The sequence below is a fragment of the Panthera uncia genome, chromosome F1 (genome assembly GCF_023721935.1).
Source record: "Panthera uncia isolate 11264 chromosome F1, Puncia_PCG_1.0, whole genome shotgun sequence".
In the NCBI taxonomy this organism is placed as follows: domain Eukaryota; kingdom Metazoa; phylum Chordata; class Mammalia; order Carnivora; family Felidae; genus Panthera; species Panthera uncia.
Window position 1 is genome coordinate 39,879,335 of NC_064813.1, and position 22,985 is coordinate 39,902,319.

The window sequence follows — 22,985 nt, forward strand, 5'->3', positions numbered from 1 at the left end:
CAAAGATCCTTGTCTCTGGCTGAAAATAGTGCTGTTGAGCCTCATGTCAAGCAACTTTAGAAGCCTTGGAACTCCTATCCCAACAATACTGATTTTCTAGGAATCCAGAGACATGGCTTTTTATTTAGTAAATGTTCTTACCTGCCTCACATCTCTCCTGAACCCAGCTTTCTCTCAGACTGTGGGTTAGCGTCCTAAATTGTGCTGACATTTCCTAAAAAAATACCCTTCTCTCACTTCAAGGGAGATGACATGTGCCCTGAACCTCCTTCTGAGGCTTGTAAAAGCCCCTTATTGAATTTATCAGAGCAATTAAGACCATTTTAGAACAGGTACAAGGAGAAACTTCAATTGATTATTTGCCAAAAGGCAATAAAGCATTAGAGATGATGTGATGCTTTCCTCAATACTGTTTTACAAACTATAAAAACTTGTATTTAAAGGACTTGCTGTTCCTTGTTTTGTTTCTCCCTCTGTGCTAGTTGAAGGCATTGTTATAATGCAGAATAGATTTTAGGGAAGCAGCTATCAATTGGAACAAAGGCATAAAGTGAGTATTAAATAGTGTTCCCATAAAGTCACGTGATCGCTATTTCTCTTTTCTGTTGATCATGGTACCCCTTTTCTCTGCCAGGGCCAAACACCATTTGATGTGGCTGATGAGGGTCTTGTGGAGCACTTGGAGATGCTCCAGAAGAAGCAGAATGTGGTGAGTCTTCAGTTAATGCTTTTAAAGCTTTTGTAACAGTGTAACAATGGGGGCGCCTGGGTGGTTAAGTGTCCAACTCTTGATTTCAGCCCAGGTCATGATCTCGTGGTTTTTGGGTTCGAGCCCCAAGTCGGGCTCTGTGCTGACAGTGTGGAGCCTGCTTGGGATTCTCTCTCCCCCTCTCCCAGCCCCTCTCCCACTGGCGCTTGCTCACTCGCTCCCTCTGTCTCTCTCTGAAAAATAAATAAATAAACATGTATTTCTAAAGCTTTTATAACAATGCAGTCCACTGCAGATATCTCAATCACTTGTTTTAGTTGTCTACTGAGAGCTGAAATGGACATATCTGCATTTCAGAGATGATCATTATTCCCTTCAGGGACTAGCAATATAGTCTGTTAGAAGATATTCCAAAAACCATTGTTGTTAAAGTTTACTCATCATAAGATAGCCTTCAAGCACCTGAAAGTCAAAAATGACAAGAACAGGGGCACCTGGGTGGCTCAGTTGGTTAAGCATCTGACTTCAGCTCAGGTCATGATCTCATGATTCATGAGTTCGAGCCCCACATCAGGCTCTGTGCTGTTAGTACAGAACCCACTTTGGACCTTCTGTCCCCCTTTCTTTCTGCACCCTCCACCCCTGCTCCTGTTTTTCCCCCCTCTCTCTCAAAAATAAACAAACATTAAGAAAATAAAATAAAATCTATTTTTAAAAAGATGACAAGAACAATAAGCTAATAATTACCCTTGAGTTCTAGAAAGTGAATGTGGTATGTTCAAATCAGTTTTTTCCAAATAGGGAGTACCAGGGTAGAGGACATCTCATTAACTTTTTTCTCCCCTATTGACTGGAAGGACATCTTTATTTAAAGTAAATTCACTACAGAAAGGAATATATTTCTTTCTGAAAAAACAAACAAGGCCACAAAACTAAAACTGCCTTTTGGCATTGGACAGTACTTGGTCAATGACTCATACTTATTCAGCATTCATCAGATATCCAGAATTCAATCCACTTCTCCCTTCTCATTCTAAATCTTTTATTGTTTGGCTGCACGTACCATTCTGTTGCTTAGTGCTAAATAGGAGACCGGTACCCACGTATAGACTGTGGAATGAGAAAACCCACCCAATATAAAGACAAACTGTAAATAATTTACATTTTCTACCCATAAGTGGGATGAGTGATTTGGGCAAGGAGAATAAAAATCGTTATTGATGATCAGGGTTGATGTTTGAACAGAGTGGGACAGAAAAAAATCACTAGCTTTCCTTCGCATGATTGTGGCTCAGGGCATGTGAACTCAAGTTTAGCACCAGTAAGAGAAACGTAGAGCAGCTCTGAAAGAAAGAACTCTATATAGTTCACTGATGGGACAGACCAGCCATGTCTCACCTCACCCATGTTCACCACACCTGCACCGGTAGAGTGAAAATCCTCGTTACCTCAAGGCTTAGTTGGAAAATTGCATATGTACAGCTCAGACAAACACAACTTCCAGTTCATTTTGTTTTCTTTAGTGAGCAACTGGAATCGAAACTAAAACTTAGGACTTTGCAGACACAGTATTGGTGCTGTTGTTTAGCAGCAACAACCTTCCTAAGATGTATACTTTGCATAGTTTGCTGGTGGTTTTTTTTTTTTTTAAGTCCATTTATTTATTTTGAGAGAGTAAGAGAGCATGAGCAGGGGAGAGGCAGAGAGAGAGAGAGAAAGAATCCCAAACAAGCTCTGTGCTGTCAGTGCAGACCCTGACTTGGGGCTTGATCTCTGAGATCATGACCTGAGCCAAAACCAAGAGTTGGATGCTCAACCAAATGAGCCACCCGGTGCCCCTGGTTTTTGTTGTTTTTTTTAAACTTTTTATTCTGAAATAATTTTTAGACTCACATAGAAGTTGCCAAAATAATATAGAGAGTTTCTGTGTACCCTTTACCCAGCATGGTTTGGTTTTTGAACGTAAATAATGTTTTCACTGAATAACATTTCTGTGTTGGGAATGGTGCTTATCTTTGCTCCATGCCTAACTTTGGGGTCCAGGGATATAAACACTTTTTGTGCAGAGCATGTATCTAAGGACCAGATGATTTATTCTAAGGGCTTATTTCCCCGTTAGTACTATTGCCGACCTAATTCAGTATGTGGTCATAAAGAATTCTTTCAGAGTTCCTTCCTTTTTTTTTTTTTTTTTTTTTCCTAGTCTACTAGAAGCCAGGCTTTCTTTCTTTTTTTTTGTTTTAAGTTTATTTATTTATTTTTATTAATCTCTATACCCAACGTGGGGCTCGAAGTCATGACCCCCAGATCAAGAGTCACATGCTCTTCCGACTGAGCCAGCCAAGTGCCCCTAGAAGCCAGGCTTTTTTTGAAGATTGGGTTTGGATATTTCATATGGGCAGTTTTATTGAACCTCCAACCCCATGCTTTTTCTCCTACCTTGGATGAAGATTGTTCTCTGTCATTGTCTTCTAAAGAGACCCAACTGATGTGTTTCTCTTTTTCTCAGTTCTTTCTTTTTGGTTTTGGTCCTGTCTTCTTCAGAATGACAGTACCATTTTGAGTTCTCATTGTTGCTAATTTTTACCAGCAGTTAACTTCCCTCCTTTTCTCTCTGTTTTCTCAATTTCAAGCTTCGAAGTGAAAAAGAGACACGGAATAAGCTCATTGAGTCAGACCTGAACAGCAAGTTGCAGAGTGGACTCTTTAAGAAGTAAGACATTCGGAGCTTGTGAAATATGATGAGCTCTGCTGTGTGTGGGTGCTATGTGTATGTGACATACTTAGCTTGAGAATTTATATAGTAAAGAAACTGTGTTTGAATCTTTGAGGGGCAAGGAGGTGGCACTGAGATATGGGGAAACACTGAGGATGGATGAATGTGTTTTACATTTAGAAATTAATCGAAACTGTGTGCAACATTTTCCCCCCTGGCTTAGGGGTTCCTAGTCCTCATTGCATCCCTAACTATATGTTCTGTGAACTCAGGGACCATGTGTGTTTTGTTCACCACCATTCCAGGGCCTGGCATGATTTCTGGCATGTAATAAGCACTCAGTAAACATTTATTAAATGGCTTTTAAAACATATTTGCTTGCTTCGTCACCATCAAGATTCATAGCCTTCCTTTTTCCTGTGTGTTGAACAGGTGAAATCTGCTTAAGTCATACTCTAAAGTTAAATACTAAACCTTAGTCTGCAAAAACCCAAAGATCCAAAAAAATGTAGACTTGAGAAGGATTTGATGTATTTCTATTACCCCTTCTATACAGAGGTTTATAGACTTGTTCTCTTTATGCTTGATTATCAGTGAACTTGAATAGTTTGCCATTTCTGAATTGCACTCAACTCATCTTCTTTAATTTAGCAAAGAGAAGATGCTCTATGAAGAAGAGATACCCAAGTCCCAAGAAATGGAGGAAGAAAGCAAAGAGTCCAGCAGCTCCAGCTCAGAGGAGGAGGAAGGTGAAGATGAAGCTTCTGAGTCAGAAACCGAGAAGGAGGCAGGTAATGCGAAGATCCTGTTTCCATAATGCAAGGAGATCACTGCTTATCACAGCTAGGAGACCTCAGAGGGCTCCAAAAAGAGCTTTAAGTTTAGTTTTCAAAGATAAGATATCCAATTTTGAGTAAAAGCTCGGTTGTAAAAGCTGTGAGCTATGTTAGAAATATGTGTACAAGTTTCTATGTAGCCATATGATAAGGTGCCCAAAAAATTCTTGTGTATGTAAAGGAACCATCTGTCTGACCTCGGGTTGGTGGGATTGAGAGACCAGATTCCAAACCTCACTATGCTAAGAGACTGAGGAGATGAGGTCTTGCAGAGGCACATTTGGTCAAGTCTCTTTGACCAACTGGTGAAAATTTGCATTTAGTTTTCAGGTTCATCTGATTCCCTAAACAGAATCCCAAGATCTTATTTTTCCTTCTGATTATGTGAAGCTCCTTCAATTCCTGAGCTGGGGATTCAAGAAGGAACAAAATCATATTTACCTTTATGACTCTTACTATATATGCTTCCTGTGGTACTTCTTGAGTTTATCATATGGCAAGACAGGACCCCCAACAGTGAGAGGGAGCTGCTAAACATGGTCAGATCAGCATGCTATAAAATCACCCATAGGTTTTGATATACAGTCAGGCAAACGCTGAGGAGATAAATACTGGGTTTTACTCAATAGAGGTTCAAAAGCAACACAATAGCTCTCATGGATCATTGGAAGTTCATGATAACTAAGATTTCACCATACTTGTGTCCTGAGCTCACTGGCTTGTATTGGTGGTATTAGTATTAGCTCATCGAATGTCACCGAAGGCAATTAGAGACCATTGACTGTGCAGAGAAGATAAGCACTAGCTAAGTTGGTAGCATGGGAGATGACCTTTTACTCATGGAGCCTTGAATTTCTGTTATTAAGTAGGCATAGCCTACTCTGGAAATGCTGGTGTAGTACCCATCAACATTTGTAAGTACTCATCTTTTTTATGTTTTTACTGTTTTTTGAGTACTTACATGTCTTAGGCTTCAGGTATTACTATCTGGTCTTGCTCTGTGCTAGATCACTTTGTTGGCTACCAAACTATTAGAAGAATGGGAGGGAGCTACCTGAACTACTATCATTGTTTTGTGGTATGTACCCATGCCTCAGGTCTCTGGTGCCCTGCAGCCCATCTCTACATTGCTTGTTGGAGTCAAACACCCACAGCACCCTTTGGCAGAGGTGATGCTACACCCCTGTCCAGAAACTGTCTACGATCACCTTCCTCACCCATGGCTTTGCCTGTGGAGTGATCCCAAACCCCGTCGCCTGACCTTTAAGATCTTTCATAATCTGTCTCCAGCCCACCTTTCCAGTGCTTTCCAGGGCCTAGGCAGCATCATCAACTAGCCACGCTGGATTGTTTGGTTTCCCCAAACATGCCCTGAGCTTTCCTATCCCTGGACATTTATTTGTGTCTTCGAATTCATTTCTGGCCGTCAAGTGCTTATTGAGTGATTTCTGTGAGAAACCATGGGATTTACCACACTGAAGAAGCCTTTCTTTAGTTTTCCTATACAAGAAGCTGAAAAGGAACGGACCACTTCACTGTTCTCCCACCCCATGATAATCGCTCCCCTGTATGTATCCCTCTAACACTTTTTACTTATCTGTGTTGTAGCACTCCTCATCTCGGCTGGGAACTCTAGTTTATCATTTACTCGTAACTAGGTCTCTGTGAGATGCCAGGCACAGGACAAGCATTCACATTCATTAAATGCTTTTGTTGAACACATCTAGGAGATACAGGGGAATAGGAAGGCAGATACATGAATCAAATACATGCCACATGACAGAGATAAGTGTAGTCAGTGGTATTCACTAGTAAGAAAGATTGTATTTAGGCGCCTGGGTGGCTCAGTGGGTTAAGGGTCTGATTTCGGCTCAGGTCATGATCTCACGGTTTGTGAGTTCGAGCCCCACATCAGGCTCTCTGCTGTCAGCGCAAAGCCCGCTTTGAATCCTCTGTCTCCCTCTCTCTCTCTGCCCCTTCTCCTCCTGCTCCTGTTCTTTCTCCTTCTCCCTCAAAAATAAATAAACATTTCAATTAAAAAAAGAAAGACTGTACTTAGTTTGGGGGATTATAACGACACTTTACATTTGTGTAGTGCTTTTTTACTCTGCAATGCACTTACAACCACATATTTTGAGATACATATCATCATCACTGTATTATCATGGGAAATTGACCCTGTAGGAGGTTAGGCAGATTGGGTCTCATACCTGGCAAGTGGCTTGTCTAAGATCCTAACTTTGGTCTGGGACTCCTCAGAGTAGCAGGGGCAGAATGAAATATAGAAATTATTTGCCTAAAATGAGAAAGAATGAAATCATGCAGCAATGTGGATGGAACTGGAAGGTGTTATGCTGAGTGAAATAAGTCAGTCAGAGAAAGACAGATATCATATGTTTTCACTCATATGTGGATCTTGAGAAACTGAACAGAAGACCATGGGGGAAGGGAAGGGGGAAAATAGTTACAAACAGAGAGGGAGGGAGGCAAACCACAAGAGACTCTTAAATACAGAAAACAAACTGAGGGTAGATGGGGTTTAGGGGAGAGGAGAAAATGTGTGATGGGCATTGAGGAGGGCACTTGTTGGGATGAGTACCAGGTGTTGTATGCAAGCGAATTTGACAATAAGGTATATTCATAAAAAAAAAAAAAAAGAAAGAAATTATCTGCCTAAAAAGTGACAGCTAAAGCTGTGGAAAAGATGGGATTTCCCACGGGAGAGATTGTAGAGAAAAGATGTTACAAAAAAGAATGGTGTGTTTAGGAAGTAAAGGAGGCAAAGAAGGTATGGTCAGAAAGGTTGAGGAAAACCAGAGTATGTATTTCTGCATCAGAAAAGCCAGGGTAGGAGTGGGAAGGGAGAGATCAAGAAAGAGACAGCAATTAGGGAGTCACCGGTAATCTGAGCAGTTTCAGGAGCCTGACGTAGGCAGAAGCCAGATGGTTGCAGCAAGCCACTGTGCTCATTTCTGCCATTTGAAGTTTTACTCATGTCTCAAAGCCCAGCTCGAATCAACTTCCTTTATGAAGTCTTATCATCACAGATACAAGTGTTTCTTCCCTCCTCTGACTGGTAGCTATTCGTTTGAATCTCTTTTTTATTACTTACACTAAGAGTGTTATTTCCATTTATTTCTTTCTCATCTCCTCTGTTCTTCCCCTACCGACCAGTTTCAGAAGCACTGAAATGTATTGTGTATCTTGTTTATCTTTCTGTCTTCCATAAAGCCTGGCACAGGGCCTTCCTTCTACATGCTGGGGTGCTCAATAAATATAAATATGTTGGAAGAATTTGGGGAACTGGATTATGTCTAAACCTTTCCAAATGATGCCTGACACATTATGTATGTACTGAACAGGTATTTGTTGAATGCATTTATCCTGGATTTGGTTTTGCATTTATCCTGTTTTTAAAGGTCCATAGATACAACCTCATAAAATGACAGTTTTCATATGTCTTACATACAAATGTATTTGTAAAGAATACTAATTCCATTTTGAGGTGAATGTAAGCTGTTTGATTTGGATTTCTATTTTCCTCTTTTATTTATTTGGCTTAAACATTTGGTATGTTAGTTATCTATTGCTGAATAACAAGCCATCCCCAAATTTAGTGGTGCTTAAAACAACCATTTTTATGGACCCAATTCTAGGAGTTGGCAATTTGGGAAGGGCTTCACTAGGATGGCTTTTCTCTCCTCCATGTAGTAATACTGGACTTAGTTATGTGTTAGTGGTCAGTTGGTAAGTCAGCTAGGGGATGGCTGGTCCTGGATAGCCTTGCTCACCTTTCTGGTGTTTGGTTAGGATGTTTGAAGCAAGTGTTTCTCTTATCATCAGGGAGACTAGCCACTGCTTCTTCATACGTCAGTTGGATTCCACAAGTAGCAAGAGCAAGACTCAGTGTACAAGCACTTTCCAAGCCTCTGCTTATGTCACATTTGCTAATGTCCCAGTGGCCATAGAAAGTCACATTGCCAAGCCCAGAGTCAATTTGAGAGGTCACTACACAGGGTTATAGATTCATTGGGAGTTTCTTACTGTAATGGTCTGTTGCATTTGGCTAGGAAGGTATATATCCTGGGGGTAGAGATTCTCAGGTAATACTTAAAGAATGCCTTGAATATTCACAATGACCACAAAAAAAATGATAGCATTAATAACTAGGGACTCATTATGGCCAGACATTGAGCTGTGCAGTTTAAACACATCGTCTCTAGTCTTTTTTTTTTTTTAATGTTTATTTATTTTTGAGAGACAGAGCATGAGTGGGAGGAGGGGCAGAGAGAGAGGGAGACACAGAATCCGAAGCAGGCTCCAGGCTGTCAGCACAAAGCCCGATGTGGGGCTCGAACTCACGAGCCGCGAGATCATGATGTGAGCTGAAGTCAGACGCTCAACAGACTGAGCCACCCAGCCACTCCTTGTCTCTAGTCTTTATAGCAACTTATTGGCAAGAATCAAATCCCTGATTAGCCAGTGAGGAAAATAGAGGTTCAGATATGTTAAGTAATTTGCCCAATGTCACACAGCTGGGATGTGACTTAAAATTGTCACATAATTCGGGGTTCCTGGGTGGCTCGGTTGGTTAAGCATCTGACTTTGGCTCAGGTCATGATCTCCCAGTTCATGGGTTCGAGCCCCGCGTCAGGCTTTGTGCTGACAGCTCAGAGCCTGGAGCCTGCTTCGGATTCTGTGTCTCCCTCTCTCTCTGCCCCTCCCCCATTCTGTCTCGGTCTCTCAAAAATAAATAAAAGTTAAAAAGAAAATTTAAAAATTGTCACATAATTCATAGGTGGGTTACTCTGGGACTCTGTTTCCAGAGTACATAGATCAGAAGGCCCCAGCACACCTACTAGGTGCAGGCTCTGTACTGGTTATCTGATATATAACAGTGAATGAGACAGACAAGATTTCCACTTGATGGCTCTATAAGACGAAGTATTCCTGTTTATTAAGAGGCTTCACCTCCTATAGTTCTATGGTTTACCTTATAATATCTTCTGTAATCCTTTCTCCCTTTATTTCCTATTGTAATCCCAAGAATATTCTTTACTTTAATTAGGCCTGCTTAAATTAGTCTTGCTTAGACTTAAATTTACTGACCAACAGATGTATTTTGATTTCAGAGTCATTACTCATAGCATTTCTTTCTCCTGCCAATTGGTATTTGTCTTCCAGCTTTCTCTATGGCATCTTTCCTTGTTGTTTCCTCCCTCAGAGGATTTACTCTGAACTCATAAAGCCCTGTTTAATCTGACTCAACCAATTTAGCACCTAACTTATATATGAGCTTGTGTTGTTGCTATTATTATTATGCATCTTATCCCTTTTCTTGATTGTAATTACCTAGAAAGCAAGATCTTATCTGGTTTTTCCTGCCCAACTTCCCAAAACAGAGTAGATTCTTAGTATGTACATACTGATGAGTTTTATGTATGATACACAATATGGAGAAAGTTTTCAGTTATATATCAAGGAATTAGAGCCTACCAAGAAAGGAATACCATTGAGTTTATTTCCTTTTGGCAATAGTTGCTGGAGATTTCATTTTCGTTTGAGTCCAAGCATTACATAGCCCTAATAATCTGTTTGGATAATAGGTAAACCTTTTCTGTTAGCAGAAAAGTGCATACATATACACAGATAAGATTTTCATACTTGCACTTCTTGCTTCTCTTGTCTTAAATAATAGATAAAAAACCAGAAACCATTGACAACCATTCCAACTCTGAAAGCAAGAGTATTATTACGGAACAGATACCAGCACCAGCTCAGAATACCTTCTCTGCCTCTTCAGCCAGGAGAGTGAGTATTTTGGAATTAATTTGAATATTATATTTCCCCTACTATCCTAACATACAGTTTGAAAGGCCTTAGAGATACATTCTTGCAAGATAATTCAGATAGATTCTTGCCTGTCTTAGTCTGCTTAGTTTGCTATAACAAAATACCACCAACCGGGTGCCTTTAAACAATAGAAATCTATTTCTCACAATTCTGGAGTCTAGGATGTTCAAGATCACGGTGCTAGCAGACTCAGTTCCTAGTAAGGACTCTCTTCCTAGTTTGCGGACAGACTCCTTGTCTCCAAATATAGTCACGTTGGGGATTAGGGCTTCAGGATATGGAATTGGAGGGTGGGCACATACAATTGCATTTATAACATTGCTCACAAAAACCACAAATCCGTCACCAAACAAATTTGGCTACAATGTGTTTAGATAACATAGGATATAGTAATCTGGACCAAAGACATTTTGTCAATTGCCTATTTTCTTCATATCTAAGGCTAAGGTAAATATATGTAAATCTCAGACTAGACTAGGAAAATACTTAGCATTCGGTATTAATTGACTTGAGGACTTCTATCCTTTCTTACTTCTTGTTTAAAATTTTACTTTAACAAGTAAAGTCTTTATGATGAGTGGTGAGCAGAGGTAGAAAGAACTTGTTGAAATACCAGAGACATCTCCTCCTGCTACTCGGCCCAGGCCTCTGAAATGCTTCTAATCAGTGAGACGGAGTTGCATAATGACTCTGCTTTACAAAGTAAACAGTTAGTTTTGAGGTTAAGAATTGATCTGAGTTCTTGGGAAGAAAGCTGATGAAAAAACTCTGGTTTTATAGATACTAACTTACTGATCTTCTTAGTACCTCATGAATTGAAAAGACAGGATTGTGATATCATTGTGGAGATGAGGAAACAAAGGTCTGGTTACTTATTATTCCTAAGAGCATCGTTGTGAATCCGTAGAGATGTTTCAGATAGAACACAGCCCTCACTCATCATCCGGTCATTTAGCTGTACCTCGCATACTCCCACTGCTTCTAGGTGTGACTAGACTTCTTATTTTTCTAAAAAGAAAATTACTAAATTGGGGCACCTGGGTGGCTCAGTTGGTCGAGCGTCCAACTTTGGCTTGGGTCATGACCTCATGGTTTGTGAGTTTGAGCCCCGCATCGGGCTTGTTTCTGTCAGCGCAGAGCCCACTTCGGATCCTCTGTCCATTTCTCTCTTTGCCCTTCCCTCCCTCTCTCCCTCTGTCTCTGTCTCTGTCTCTCTCTCTCAAAAATAAACATTTAAAAAATAAATAAAATAAAAATACTAAGTAAAAAAAAATACATGAGCACCTGGCTGGCTCAGTCGGTGGAGCATGTGACTCATGACTTCAAGGTCATGTGTTCAAGCCCCACATTGGGCATAGAGCCTACTTAAATACACACACACACACACACACACACACACACACACAGAGGGAGAAGGAGAGGGAGAGAGAGACACAGATTTATTCCACTTGGCTAAAATAATGCTGGGAAAAACATTTTTCCTCCCAGAATCAGGGTGACTTGTAAAGAGTTGACATGATTGAGCCTCTAAAGTTGGAAGGTGTACATAAATACGTACATTCAGGTGACTAATTAAAAAGAGAAAATCTGAGTGTGAGCTGGAGGTGAGTGATTTAATGGTTCCATTGCATTTTCGCTACTCCAGGCAGTAAAGGTGGCCTGATACCTGGAGAAAGACCACAGCCATCTTGCGGAGGGGTCCCCCGATCCCAGGAAAGGACTACTTTCCTGCTCTAAAGACCAGTTGTTCCCCGACTGGTCTTTGGGACAACACTAAGTCTGTGATGTTTTCTGTGGTTTATGGTAAAATGAGGTAATTAAAGACGCTGTAAGCTTTCCAGAAAGCTTTCTTTTCTGATGTTAAAATGTTTTTCTTTTTTTAATGAAATGATGGTGATGGAAATGGTAATGATGTTTTTGAAAGATGTTCTCCTGGCAATAATCTAAAAGATGGCAACTCTGTGACTTCTACCATTTTTTTTTTCTTTTTTAATTTGGCTGCTCAGTGAAATCTGAAACACATGGCCAAGATCAAATAAACTATTTTCTTGAAATAAACAATTAGAATTTGAGTGGAGTGGCTTTTAGTATTTTTATTAGTATTCACTTAATTTCCCACGGTCTTATCACAATACCTTAAATCATATTTATACGTTGGCTCCTCTGTGTTTTCCAGTCTCCACACATTATAAGAAGGAATTAAGCCCATTAACACCATTTTATAGATGAGCATGTTGAGACCTAGAAAAGTAAAATGTCCTGTATTCAGTTACCCAGTGAATCAAGCAAGAGTAGAGGCTTTTACTAGAATGTGGATCTCCTGGTGTTCTAGGTCAGCATTCATTGCTAAGAGAGCAAATAGTGTTTAATTTCTCAGAGAGCAACTCTGACTGTGTTACAAATCTAAGGCTATTTCTGGCTCGGGGAGAAAGGGAGCCTTGAGAGGTTATTAGCGTCTGCCAGGTGAGGAAGGCGACACTGGCCGAAAGCCTGCCATGTATTTGTCCTCCTTGAACTGCCTTATATTGCCTCACTGAACTTAGTTAAGTGTGGGGAAAGGCAAATAGACTGAAAAGAATCATCAAGACCTTTTTCTCCCTTCTTTTCTTTTCTTCTCTTTTCTTTGCTTCTTCCCTCATAGTTCTCCTCGAGCCTTTTTAACAAGCCGGAAGAGCCCAAAGATGAATCTCCTTCTTCGTGGAGACTGGGACTCAGAAAAACTGGCAGCCACAACATGCTGAGTGAGGTGGCCAATTCCAGGGAAGCTCTAAGGGACCGAGGCTCTTCTGTCTACCGGTCATCATCAAGCCCTCGGATTTCTGCTCTGCTGGACAACAAAGATAAGGTGCCGTTTAGGCGGGGTATGGGAGAACTCCAGGGCAGTTCCCTTCTGTGAAAATTCAGTCGTAGGAACACATGAAAGTGTTTTCTGGTCCCTAATTTGATTCTGGAAGTACAGAGTCTTCAGAAGGAGATGGTACGATGGTAGTTTAATCCAGTGGCTATTTTTTTGCCATTACCCAGCCAATAAAAGGAAAAAATGCTTTACCTTTTGGCATACCTTATGTTCATTCTTCCTTACCCTCCTTACCTAGGGTAAAAAAAATTAGAAACATAAAAACTTGGGTATGGCCTAAAAGGCTCCCTTAAGCCAATACCAGTGATATATTCTTTCAATGTTCAAAAGCAAAGTTCTTTAGCTGGGCTTTCAATCCTAATGAAGCTCAGGCAAATTAGCACTTAAAGAAAAATGTTTAAATGTCTCATTCTTTTCATTACTAGATATATGATCAGGCTAACTTTACAAACAGCTCATCTACATAATCATCCACCATCAGTGCATTTTTATTTCGTACCTTTTGGTTCCAGATTTTCTAGGGCTCACTTGATGCTCTTCTCTGGGGTCAGGTCTTCTTGTAATCCGAGTCCCTTTGCTCGATATTGTGTTTCTGGAGACTCCTCCAGGGGGTGAGGCGTATTGGTTGGGTTAATTACGCAACATATTTGTTGTATGTGAAGCTGCGTTTCCACGAGAAGATAGACTGGGGAAGAAATAAGACTTATTTCATCAAGAACTTGAGAGGGGAGCTTTCTGTCTGTGGCTTTTCAAAGGCTCTGTCTCTCTTGGCAAGGCTGCTGCTGTGTGTAATTTGTGCTGCTGTTTTCCTTATTTGATCATCCTGGCTTTTCCCACGAGAATTATTTCCCTACATATTGGTTTTTAATGGAGGAAAAGTAGGAATTAGCCCTTGAAAGCTAACCTTTTGTAATACCACTCAAACCAGAATTGGTATTGGATATAGAAATAAGATTATATATGTATATTAAGCTCTGCTTTTTACCCAAAATGTTACACTGAATCAGTATTGTATTGTACCTCCTCTGTGCTTTACTTGTTTTGATTTTACAGGAGAGAGAAAACAAGAGCTATTTTAGTTCACTAGCACCCCGGAGGCTCAGCAACACAAGTGACGTTGAAGAAAAGGAGAACAGGTAATCCTGATACAGGCCCAAAGATGGTCCTCTTGAACTTTGCTAGGCATGGTGATGTCTTGGCCATCACTCTGCTGCTGTCTTTCCACAGGTGCCCTTAGCACATCATGAATTGTTTTTCCCTTCTGCTTAGCACACCTCCCAGCCTTTACTCACTTGCCTTGCCAGTTCTCCGCCCTTCAGGCTCTCACTTCAGCTTAGGTATTATTGTCTTTAGGAAGTCTTCCCTGACCCTGCCGAGGGTGAATTCATTCTGGTACACCAGCAGGCTCTGGAAAGGTAGGGTTATGTCTGTCTGGTTTCTCAAGGACCCCCTAGCGCCTGGCACATGACCTGTTCCATAGTAAACACCAGAAATATTGTTATTTAATTAGTGATCAACTTCTAATTTGTACGTAGATAAGATTTCAAGTCTTCCTCATCAGTTAAAATGAATGTGAGGATTTGGAAGTACCGCTGCCTCTCGGAGCAGAGCCTGACCTAGAACCTTGCATTTCGAGGTGGGGTCCTCCCCACCAGCAGCACTGATGCCACCTGGAAGCACGTTAGTAATGCAGAATCTCAGGTCCCACCTCAGACCTGCTGAATCAGAATCTGCATTTTAACAAAATTCTCTGGGTGATTCACATGCACATTAAAGTTTGAGAAGAACTATTCTGGAGAGCTTTGTGAAAGATGGAGACCCACAGCTTTTGTAGCCACAGCCCCGAGGGAGCAATTATGGATTAGAAATCCTACTGTAGTCCTTTCCTGGATGGCTTATTATTTGTAACACTAAATAGGCTTCCAGCAATTTCTTCCGTTTCCTCTTCTGTGGTAGTTACCTCTTTCTCTGTGACAGACTTTATCTTCCCCACCATCCTCTTCTCTGCTTACTTAAGAACAACCTATTGCTTTGTAAAACCCTTTAAAGGAGAGACAAAAGTGACTTCTCATTACAAAAGAGTTGGGAGATCTTTGACATAAGGATTTGGTACCTATTGAAATTAGTTAGCTTTGAAGTTGATAAAAGAAAGCAGACAGTAATACTAGACTCCTCCTCTATCCATAAAGAAAACAGGTATATAAAACAGAGTATTACTTGAAAATGTATCTATTTCCTCAGCCGTATTACATTTTCCCTCTCTGGCTCTTCTCTCCCAGCTTGCACTGTATCAGGGACAAAACTGGTGGTAGGAATCAGTGTTCTGTTTTGTTTTTCTTTTGTGCCTCTACAGAGAATCAGCTGTCAATCTAGTGAGGAGTGGGTCCTATACTCGGCAGCTGTGGAGAGATGAAGCGAAGGGAAAGGAAACTCCGCAGACAGCTGTTCCATCCACCTATGTATCAACCTACTTGAAAAGGTACCAGGCTCCCAGGGGTGGGAGATGATTTTTCTTCACTCTGGCCATGGGTATATGGGTCATAATTGCATGTCGTTTTATATCCAATTAGCACCACAAAAATGAATCAAAAAATGGATTACTTTTAGATTTCTTGGGAGTAACGCCTTGACTAATTTTAAATTAACATTAATTTATTTTCCTAACTGAGTTAAGGTAAGCTAATTCCAAATTCTTACCACAGACAGATCTGAATTTATGCTCTCTCCTCTCAGTCCTATTAAAATCTTCAACTGGAAAGTGACTTCTAGTAATCTCTGAGTAGGACTGAATTTAAATCACTTTTGTCCAGTAGCTAGCTTTCCTTTTTCTAAAACTCAAGTAGTTCTCATCTCAAGTTACATTTTCGTGGGGAGGAAGGGAGGGACCCTGTAGGGTGGTGAGGGGGGAGGGTAATGGGGACAGTTTTGTATTGCATTAAAGAAGTTTCATTAATTGAAGCCTGTTAATTTAGGGACTTGAGTCTTTTTTTTTTTTTATGACTTTAATGGCCCTCAGATCCATCAAGATGAGAAACTCGCAAGTTTGGTGCAGAGAAGGTACTTGGGTTTCCTTCCCTTTTCTCATCTATATTGTCTTTTCTGCAATTATTTCTTTGCCGTGTACCAGCCAGCAAGCAAAGCACCTTTGCCAGAGCCATTAAGCTATAAGATATACTTAATTAGTATATTAATTTGAACTTTGCTACTGATGTGGAAGAATCTGATTCTCATTGCTTACTTTGAATTCTTTCTTCACTTTCATTTACTCAGCCCCTCCAACTGCCTCTTCATGCCATGGGCTTCATCTTTAGGTTTTATAGATGATTGGTTGGCTGCCCTAGAAACGGCCTTTTGTTATAAACTATGTATTTGGGTTCAAAACTTATTCCCACTTGATCAAAAGAATCTTATCAACTAGTTAATATAAGAACATGGGAACTGGTGACCTAGAAAACAAACAGCCACTGTTGCCTTTTAATGGTCTTTAAGTTCTGCAGACACATCCTGTAAGAAAAGGCTCAACTTTGAAGGTACACAAGTATAGTTCAGTGACCTCACTGAAGCTTTATTCTATATACAAACTCAGTGTTGTTGGCTCAATGAAACTGTCACCTCTTTGTCTTCAAGGCTACGGCCTTAATCCATCTAGATACATTATTACTCCTCATAGTTGCATCCAAGACCAAGAAAACTGTTCGAAGAAAACGATGTTCTAGATCTAGGAAAGAGAAAAAGCTGCCTTTTAATTTCCTAACACGTAGTTACACTGTGGTAGGGTAGAGTTGTTCTTTTTCATGATCCAAATCATTAACAAATGGATTGAATGAGTAGCATCTGGTTAGATGTAGTTTGGCATAATTATGGTAAACAGAAGAGAAAGGGACTGCCTCTGTTTAGGGTGGAAAGCATGCTTAATAATGTGAGTGCTTTTTGAAAAAAGATCTACAACTTGCTTCATGCTTTGGATTTCCAAACCTCTATCACCCTTTAAGCATTTTTTAAAATTTATTTATTTTGAGAGAGAGAGAAAGAGAATGCATGTGTGGGTGAGTGGGGGAGGGGCAGAGAGAGGGAGAGAGAATCCCAAGCAGGCTCTGCACTGTCAGCATGGAACGCAATGCAGGGCTCAGTCCCACAAACCATGAGATCGTGATGAGATCATGACCTGAGCCAAAATCGAGAGTTGGACATTCAACCCAGTGAGCCACCCAGGTGCCCCATAAGCATTTTTTGATTGTATGAAATCTCATTTTATGATCTTTTCAAAAGGGAAGAATCATATGCTATCACTAATTTAAAAAGAAAGCACAAGAAGATATTTGGCAGCCTTGGGCTGTGCTGGACCTCAGCATACTTTCCATTTTCTAGTTCACCTCTTGTCCTTAGGCAGAAATTCCTTTCCTATGTCCCTGTAAAATGCATCGTTACCAAAGAAGACTTCATAGCTTATTTTGCTCACCCCCTGTAGTGTGTCATTACTATAGTAGTCGAGGAGTTGTTTTGTTTTGTTTTTAATTCTAACCCAAATAATTTTTTTTACTTCAGTTGAGGTGGTTCCTACTTATCTTCATTTGAAACAAGAAAAAGTTGCCTTCTATTGCCCATGCAATATTACTTTCTAGACTTCAGCCTTGGAATTCTCCCAAAGATGTGTTTGTTTGAGGCTAAATAACCACGGTTCTCAGAGATACGTTTTCCCCCCACAGAGCTTTTTATTCCTTTCCACTCTTTAATTTTAAATTTCTACTCTGAAACCTCTCCAAATTCTTGGTCTTACTTTAGCTTCTGCGGGGCTACTTCTGTATCAGGTGGACATTTGGGGTTGCATGATGTTTTGCCTTGGGGTTTGTCGGGAATTACTTTTTCTAATACGATTATTCTATTTCCTAATATTTCTTTTTCTTAGCCTGTATTCTATTCCAATATACTACTCTTCTGCTCTCTCTTATTGCATATTATCTCTCCTCCCCATTCCTTCACTCTTTTGGATGATTGACAGATGCCTGCTTGCTGCCAGTGACCCAGCTCTAGCTGGAGTTGGTCACTCCACTTCCCAGTTGCCATACCCTCTCTTTGGTCTACATTCCTTTTAATGCACAATCTGGGGGGAAGGTGGTGCTGGGAAATGGTGGGTGAGCAGCACGTCCTGAAGAAAGTGACTGTGTACTGTTTTGCAGTGCTTCATTTGGTAGAAGTAGTGACCCCACAAGTCCCTACATTTCAGCCAATCGCAATTCATCTCCTGCTACCTCACCCATTACCATTGGTTCATCTACCTCTCGGGGCAGCAAGTGGCAACCTGCCTCTTCTTGCCCTGCACCAATCAGTGCAAACACTACTGCATCTGTACACCATGGCAGGTAAGGCTTCTTGGAGCCATTTGAGTTACAGTCATCAAAACTAACGCCTCTGGATACACGTATGAGATTTGAACCAAAGAGACTTTGTCACTGTGGAAGCAAGTGTGAATTCCTGTGAAAATGTCTATAATTTAACAGGGATGCTTTTGTTTTGACTTGTATTAGCCAGTCAACAGTTGCTCATTGAATAATCATAGGGTACATATCTTTGTACTGGGTGTTTAGGCATCAACTTAAAATGACTGCTTTCGTGTGGTTACAATGTAAGGGTCATCCTATTATGGTAAAGCACAGACTAAAAATATCCTCATACTTCACTGACATTAATTTTCCTATAATCGTGCATAGGAATCTCTTCCATTTACTCTGTTTTTGGAGGATGGTATACCAACCCAAATCAGAAGGAAAGCTAACTCATGTTCCAAAAGCTTCCTATAGCTTTCTGAAAATTCCCAGCCAGTGAGAGCGTTTTGCTGGAAGCACAGGGGGAAGGAAGAGATTTGTGTTTGTGTAAACTTTGTTCCGGGGCAGTGGTGTCTACTCCGTGTAAGGGGAAGCAGGGAGGCAGCATGGGCGGGGCTTTGTCACGAAAGTGCAGTGGGACTTTAGCTGTGATTTTGACTGTGGCTTTCAACCCTTTATATGTGGTCAGAGACCTTTTCACTTTGGGGCAGGGCAAAGGGACCTCTTTTTGGGGCCTCGCTTCTAGAACTGATACAAAGAAAATGAAAAACATAAATGATGATAGTGTTGCCGCAAGGACACTGCTGATGGTGGTGCTTCACTGATTTTTGTCTGTTTGTTAGAATTCTTTCCCGAAAATAAGTGGTGATCATTTGTTTAGCCAGGAGGGATAGGCTCATGATGGATTGTTAATAATAATACTGTACAAGTCTGTAGAAATTTATTAGGTTCTCTTAATAGTTCATCTGCACAGGCATACTAAATATTATGCCCATAGATGAAGAAACTGACACAGAGAGGTTACTGGATTATTAAGAGCTGGGACTAGGAAACACCAGTAACAGCTACCATTTGTTGAACCCTATCATGTGCCAAGCATTGGCTTAAATACTGTACAAAAATTACACAAGCATTTGGTTTACACTCATGTAACAGTAAATCCGAATAATTGAGGCTTAAATATGATAAAGGTGTATTTTTTTTTCTCTCACTTAAGAAAGTCCAGAAATGGGCAGAGGTACCACCACAACTTCAGAGTCATTAAAGGATCCTGAATCTTTCTGTCTTTCTGCTTCACAGTCCTTAGATTATGGCTTCCATTTCCATGGGTTGTCTCATGGCGCAAAATAGATGCTGAAGCTCTAGCTGTCATGACTGCCTTCTAGACAGGAAGAAGGAAGAAAGGGGGAAATGCACAAAGAGGGAATGCCTTTAAACTGAGATTATGCTTATATCTCACTGGCTACCTCTAGCAGCCAGGGAGACTTTGGAAAATATGAATTGTTAACTACATATGTTGCTTCTCTCAATAATATATGGGTTCTGTTAGTAAGGAGAAAAAAGGAAAATGAATATGGGTTAGGCAACTAGCTATCTCAGGCACACGTGTATTGTTTATAAAGAGGCCTCCAGTATATGAAATACCATTCTCACTTTATAGATATGGAACCTGAGACCCAAAACTTAATCACCTGCCCAAGGTCACACATCTAGTAAGAAACTGAGGCAGGGGTTGAACCTAGATTTGTCCATGTCAGAGCTCCTGTCTCTTTCACTATTTTGTTTTTACGGAGCTTATATGTTATTCAGGGCTGTATACTAAGTGTTCTACATACGTTACTTTATTTAATTATCACAAGACCCCTACACATTAAGGTACCATTATCCCCATTTTACAGATGAAGAGACTAGAGAAGTTAACTTGGCTAAAAGGTAGCCCCGCATGGTTCCAGAGCCTCTGGCACCTGCTCTGGAGCTTTTCCTGTTCTGCTCCTAACAAACTACTTATAAAATTACTCCGCATTTCAAAATAATAGTACAAGTCCTATCCTGTAATTTATTAAAATAAAATCCTTGGCATTTCTACAGCAGGAAAAATTGCAGAGAGAACAAAACATGATATTAACCTAGAAAGAATTTTAGGTAAGGTTTTGATAAGTGTAATTTTTTATAGCTTTGTTTCTGGCTAATTTTATTAGCATGTCCTGTAGACTTATACATCTTATAAGTCTGAGGAATTTAATTTCACCTTTTTTCTGAGTCATTAATTGCTCCTGGAGAAGTGGCTGGTGTTTTTTAGATACCACTTCAAAACTGTTCTATTTTTATATTTGCATATATAGGTACCATATTTAGATTTTTACAATCTGATTATTGCTTTCAAGCTTATTCTAATGATGTGATTATTTGAAAATGAGCTTATAGCTACTTAGAAGCATTTCTGGTAATTCTGAGTAGGTGAAAAAAACAGATTTTTAGCATTCATTATTTTCATTGCTTTTCCCATCTCTGTGAATATCAATTTTGGATCTCTGTTACCCCAGCAACAAGCTGTGACATCACAAATGATAGCTTTTTGGGTGGAGAGCCAATGGTTGCTCTCAACTCTTTGTTAAGAAACAAAGATCTTGTTTTCATGTAAATGAGTTTAATTATACAGCTTGCTGTTGGAAAATCTGTAGTTAAGGTTACATATAGAATCTTAATAGTTTTTATTCCTGTTGCTCATGTGTGCACTTAAGAATACAGACAATTAGGCATTTGGTTAAATGGGAAGAAAGCAGTTGCTGAGCTAGGTGCAAGAGAACTGAACATACTGAGGTTGTATTTATCAAATATCTCTGGAATCCAAGAAGATGGTCATCTAATCTAGGCTGAGGACTACCACAAAGACTCTCACTGCCAAGAATTAAGGGGCAGGTGGAGACTAATATCGTAAGTGACTTTAGTGTTGTTTTCATGTGTGTGGAGAGACCCTGCTTCTGTATGCGTGTGTGGAGACCAGATGGTACTCAGGAATCATTTAAAGCAGTCTTGCATATGTTACTATCTTGCCTGGTGCCCTAGCTAATTTTTAAAAAAATTTTTAATCTCAGGCAAAAAAAAAAAAAAAAATGTTCATGAAACAACTCTTTGTGCAGAGGATATCAGACTTAAATGTATCATCATACTGTTCTAAGATTTAAGAGCTCAGAATTAAAAAAAATAGTCAACCAACAAACAAAATCTGAGCAAGAAGATTCTGTAGTTAAACTTACCTCCAGCCCTTTGTGTGCTAGTGCTTTGTGATGTAGCATGCCTGACCATTCTCTTTCTGCTTGTGTTTTTGGGTTTTTTTGTTTTGTTTTGTTTTGTTTTGTTTCAGGACTCCTTACAAATCACAGGCTGACTCAACAGCAGAGAAAACAGCAGACAATGTCTCTTCCAGCACCCCGCTCTGTGTGATCACTAATCGCCCTCCACCTAACACTGCCAATGGGGTTACAACTGCCACTCTGCTCTCCACTCCTGGAACAGACTCCTCTGTGGAAGCCAGGGAGAAGAGGAGGTATGTTATGTACTGATTTCATTTGTGGGGTTCTGCTTTGAGGTAGGAGACACAGCGGTGGGTGTGAAGTCTTTCCCCTAATCCCAAATACATTTATGAAAGTAGATCTTTATATTATAGTTTGGGTTTTGTATTTTGCCTCCGGGAGATTTTTGGCAAAGATCTTAATTATTTCTGATCATTTAATAAAGATACTTATTCTGTTATGAATAGAAGCATATCTTTTTTCTATTTTTCTTGTAAGAGAAATCATGGTCAGGCATTATTTCCCCATTTTGTGATGGAGAACGTGAAGCACAGAGAAGGATCTTTTGTTTTGTTCTGAGGAGTCCGTGAAGATTTCTCTGGCAGCAAGGAAAAGCGGTGGCATGATAAAAGGCTCAGAGAGATAAAGCTAGGATATAAAGTTTTAATTAATTTAAGAATACCAGCAAAGGAAGTGCATAGTATGTGATGACATGGTAGAAGGATAGTGACTGGTTACTCTACAGTTTCTTTGGAGAAAAATTATGAGAGAGCAGTCATGAATTGGCATAGGAGAGATTTCAGGTAGAATCTAAGAGTAACTTTTTGGTTGTCAGTTTTAAGAGACCTTGGAAGATGTAACCAAGAATAGGACATTTTCTCCACCTAAAAAAGTGTAAAACATAGAGTGCCCTCCATCTGGCTGTTTTAAAAACTCAAGCCATGCTTAAGTTTTTAAGCACTAGAAATGCCTATATGCGTAATAAATCAAGAAGTCTTACCATCTATAAGATACAAGTTAAACTTACTTTAATTTATAATTCTTTTAAAAAAAATTTTTTTAACGTTTATTTATTATTGAGAGATAGAGACAGAGTGCAGAGAAGGACACAGAATCCAGAGCAGGCTCCAGGCCCTAAACTCTGAACTGTTAGCACAGAGCACGACATGGAGCTCGAACCCACGAGCCGTGAGATCATGATCTGAGCCGAAGTCAGACACTTAACCGAATGAACCACCCAGGCACCCCAAATTTATAATTCTTGAGAAAGAAAGAGAGCGGAAATTGGGGAGGGGCAGAGAGAGAAGGGGACAGAGGATCCAAAGCAGGCTCTGTGCTGACACCAAAGAGCCCGACGTGGGGCTTGACCTCACGAGCTGTGAGATCATGACCTGAAC

The 22,985-nt window shown here is 40.2% G+C and overlaps 1 protein-coding gene across 8 annotated transcripts in view; it reads left to right on the forward strand.

Moving 5' to 3' along the window:
• Positions 1-22,985, forward strand: part of PPP1R12B (protein phosphatase 1 regulatory subunit 12B) — a 218,543-nt gene that overhangs the window by 70,827 nt on the left and 124,731 nt on the right. For 5 of the 8 annotated variants that reach the window (XR_007458821.1, XM_049634366.1, XM_049634370.1 and 2 more), the window contains exons 6-13: positions 635-709; positions 3,343-3,422; positions 4,077-4,216; positions 9,960-10,072; positions 12,756-12,959; positions 14,025-14,107; positions 15,325-15,450; positions 21,660-21,842. Coding sequence is in view for 7 of the 8 variants with exons in the window: in XM_049634366.1 (XP_049490323.1) it covers positions 635-709; positions 3,343-3,422; positions 4,077-4,216; positions 9,960-10,072; positions 12,756-12,959; positions 14,025-14,107; positions 15,325-15,450; positions 21,660-21,842 (1,004 nt within the window). In the remaining variant the exon portion in view is untranslated. Of the gene's footprint in view, positions 1-634; positions 710-3,342; positions 3,423-4,076; positions 4,217-9,959; positions 10,073-12,755; positions 12,960-14,024; positions 14,108-15,324; positions 15,451-15,987; positions 16,029-18,148; positions 18,332-21,659; positions 21,843-22,985 lie in introns of those variants that run through there. The other 3 variants (XM_049634368.1, XM_049634369.1, XM_049634365.1) reach the window with 2 other exon arrangements.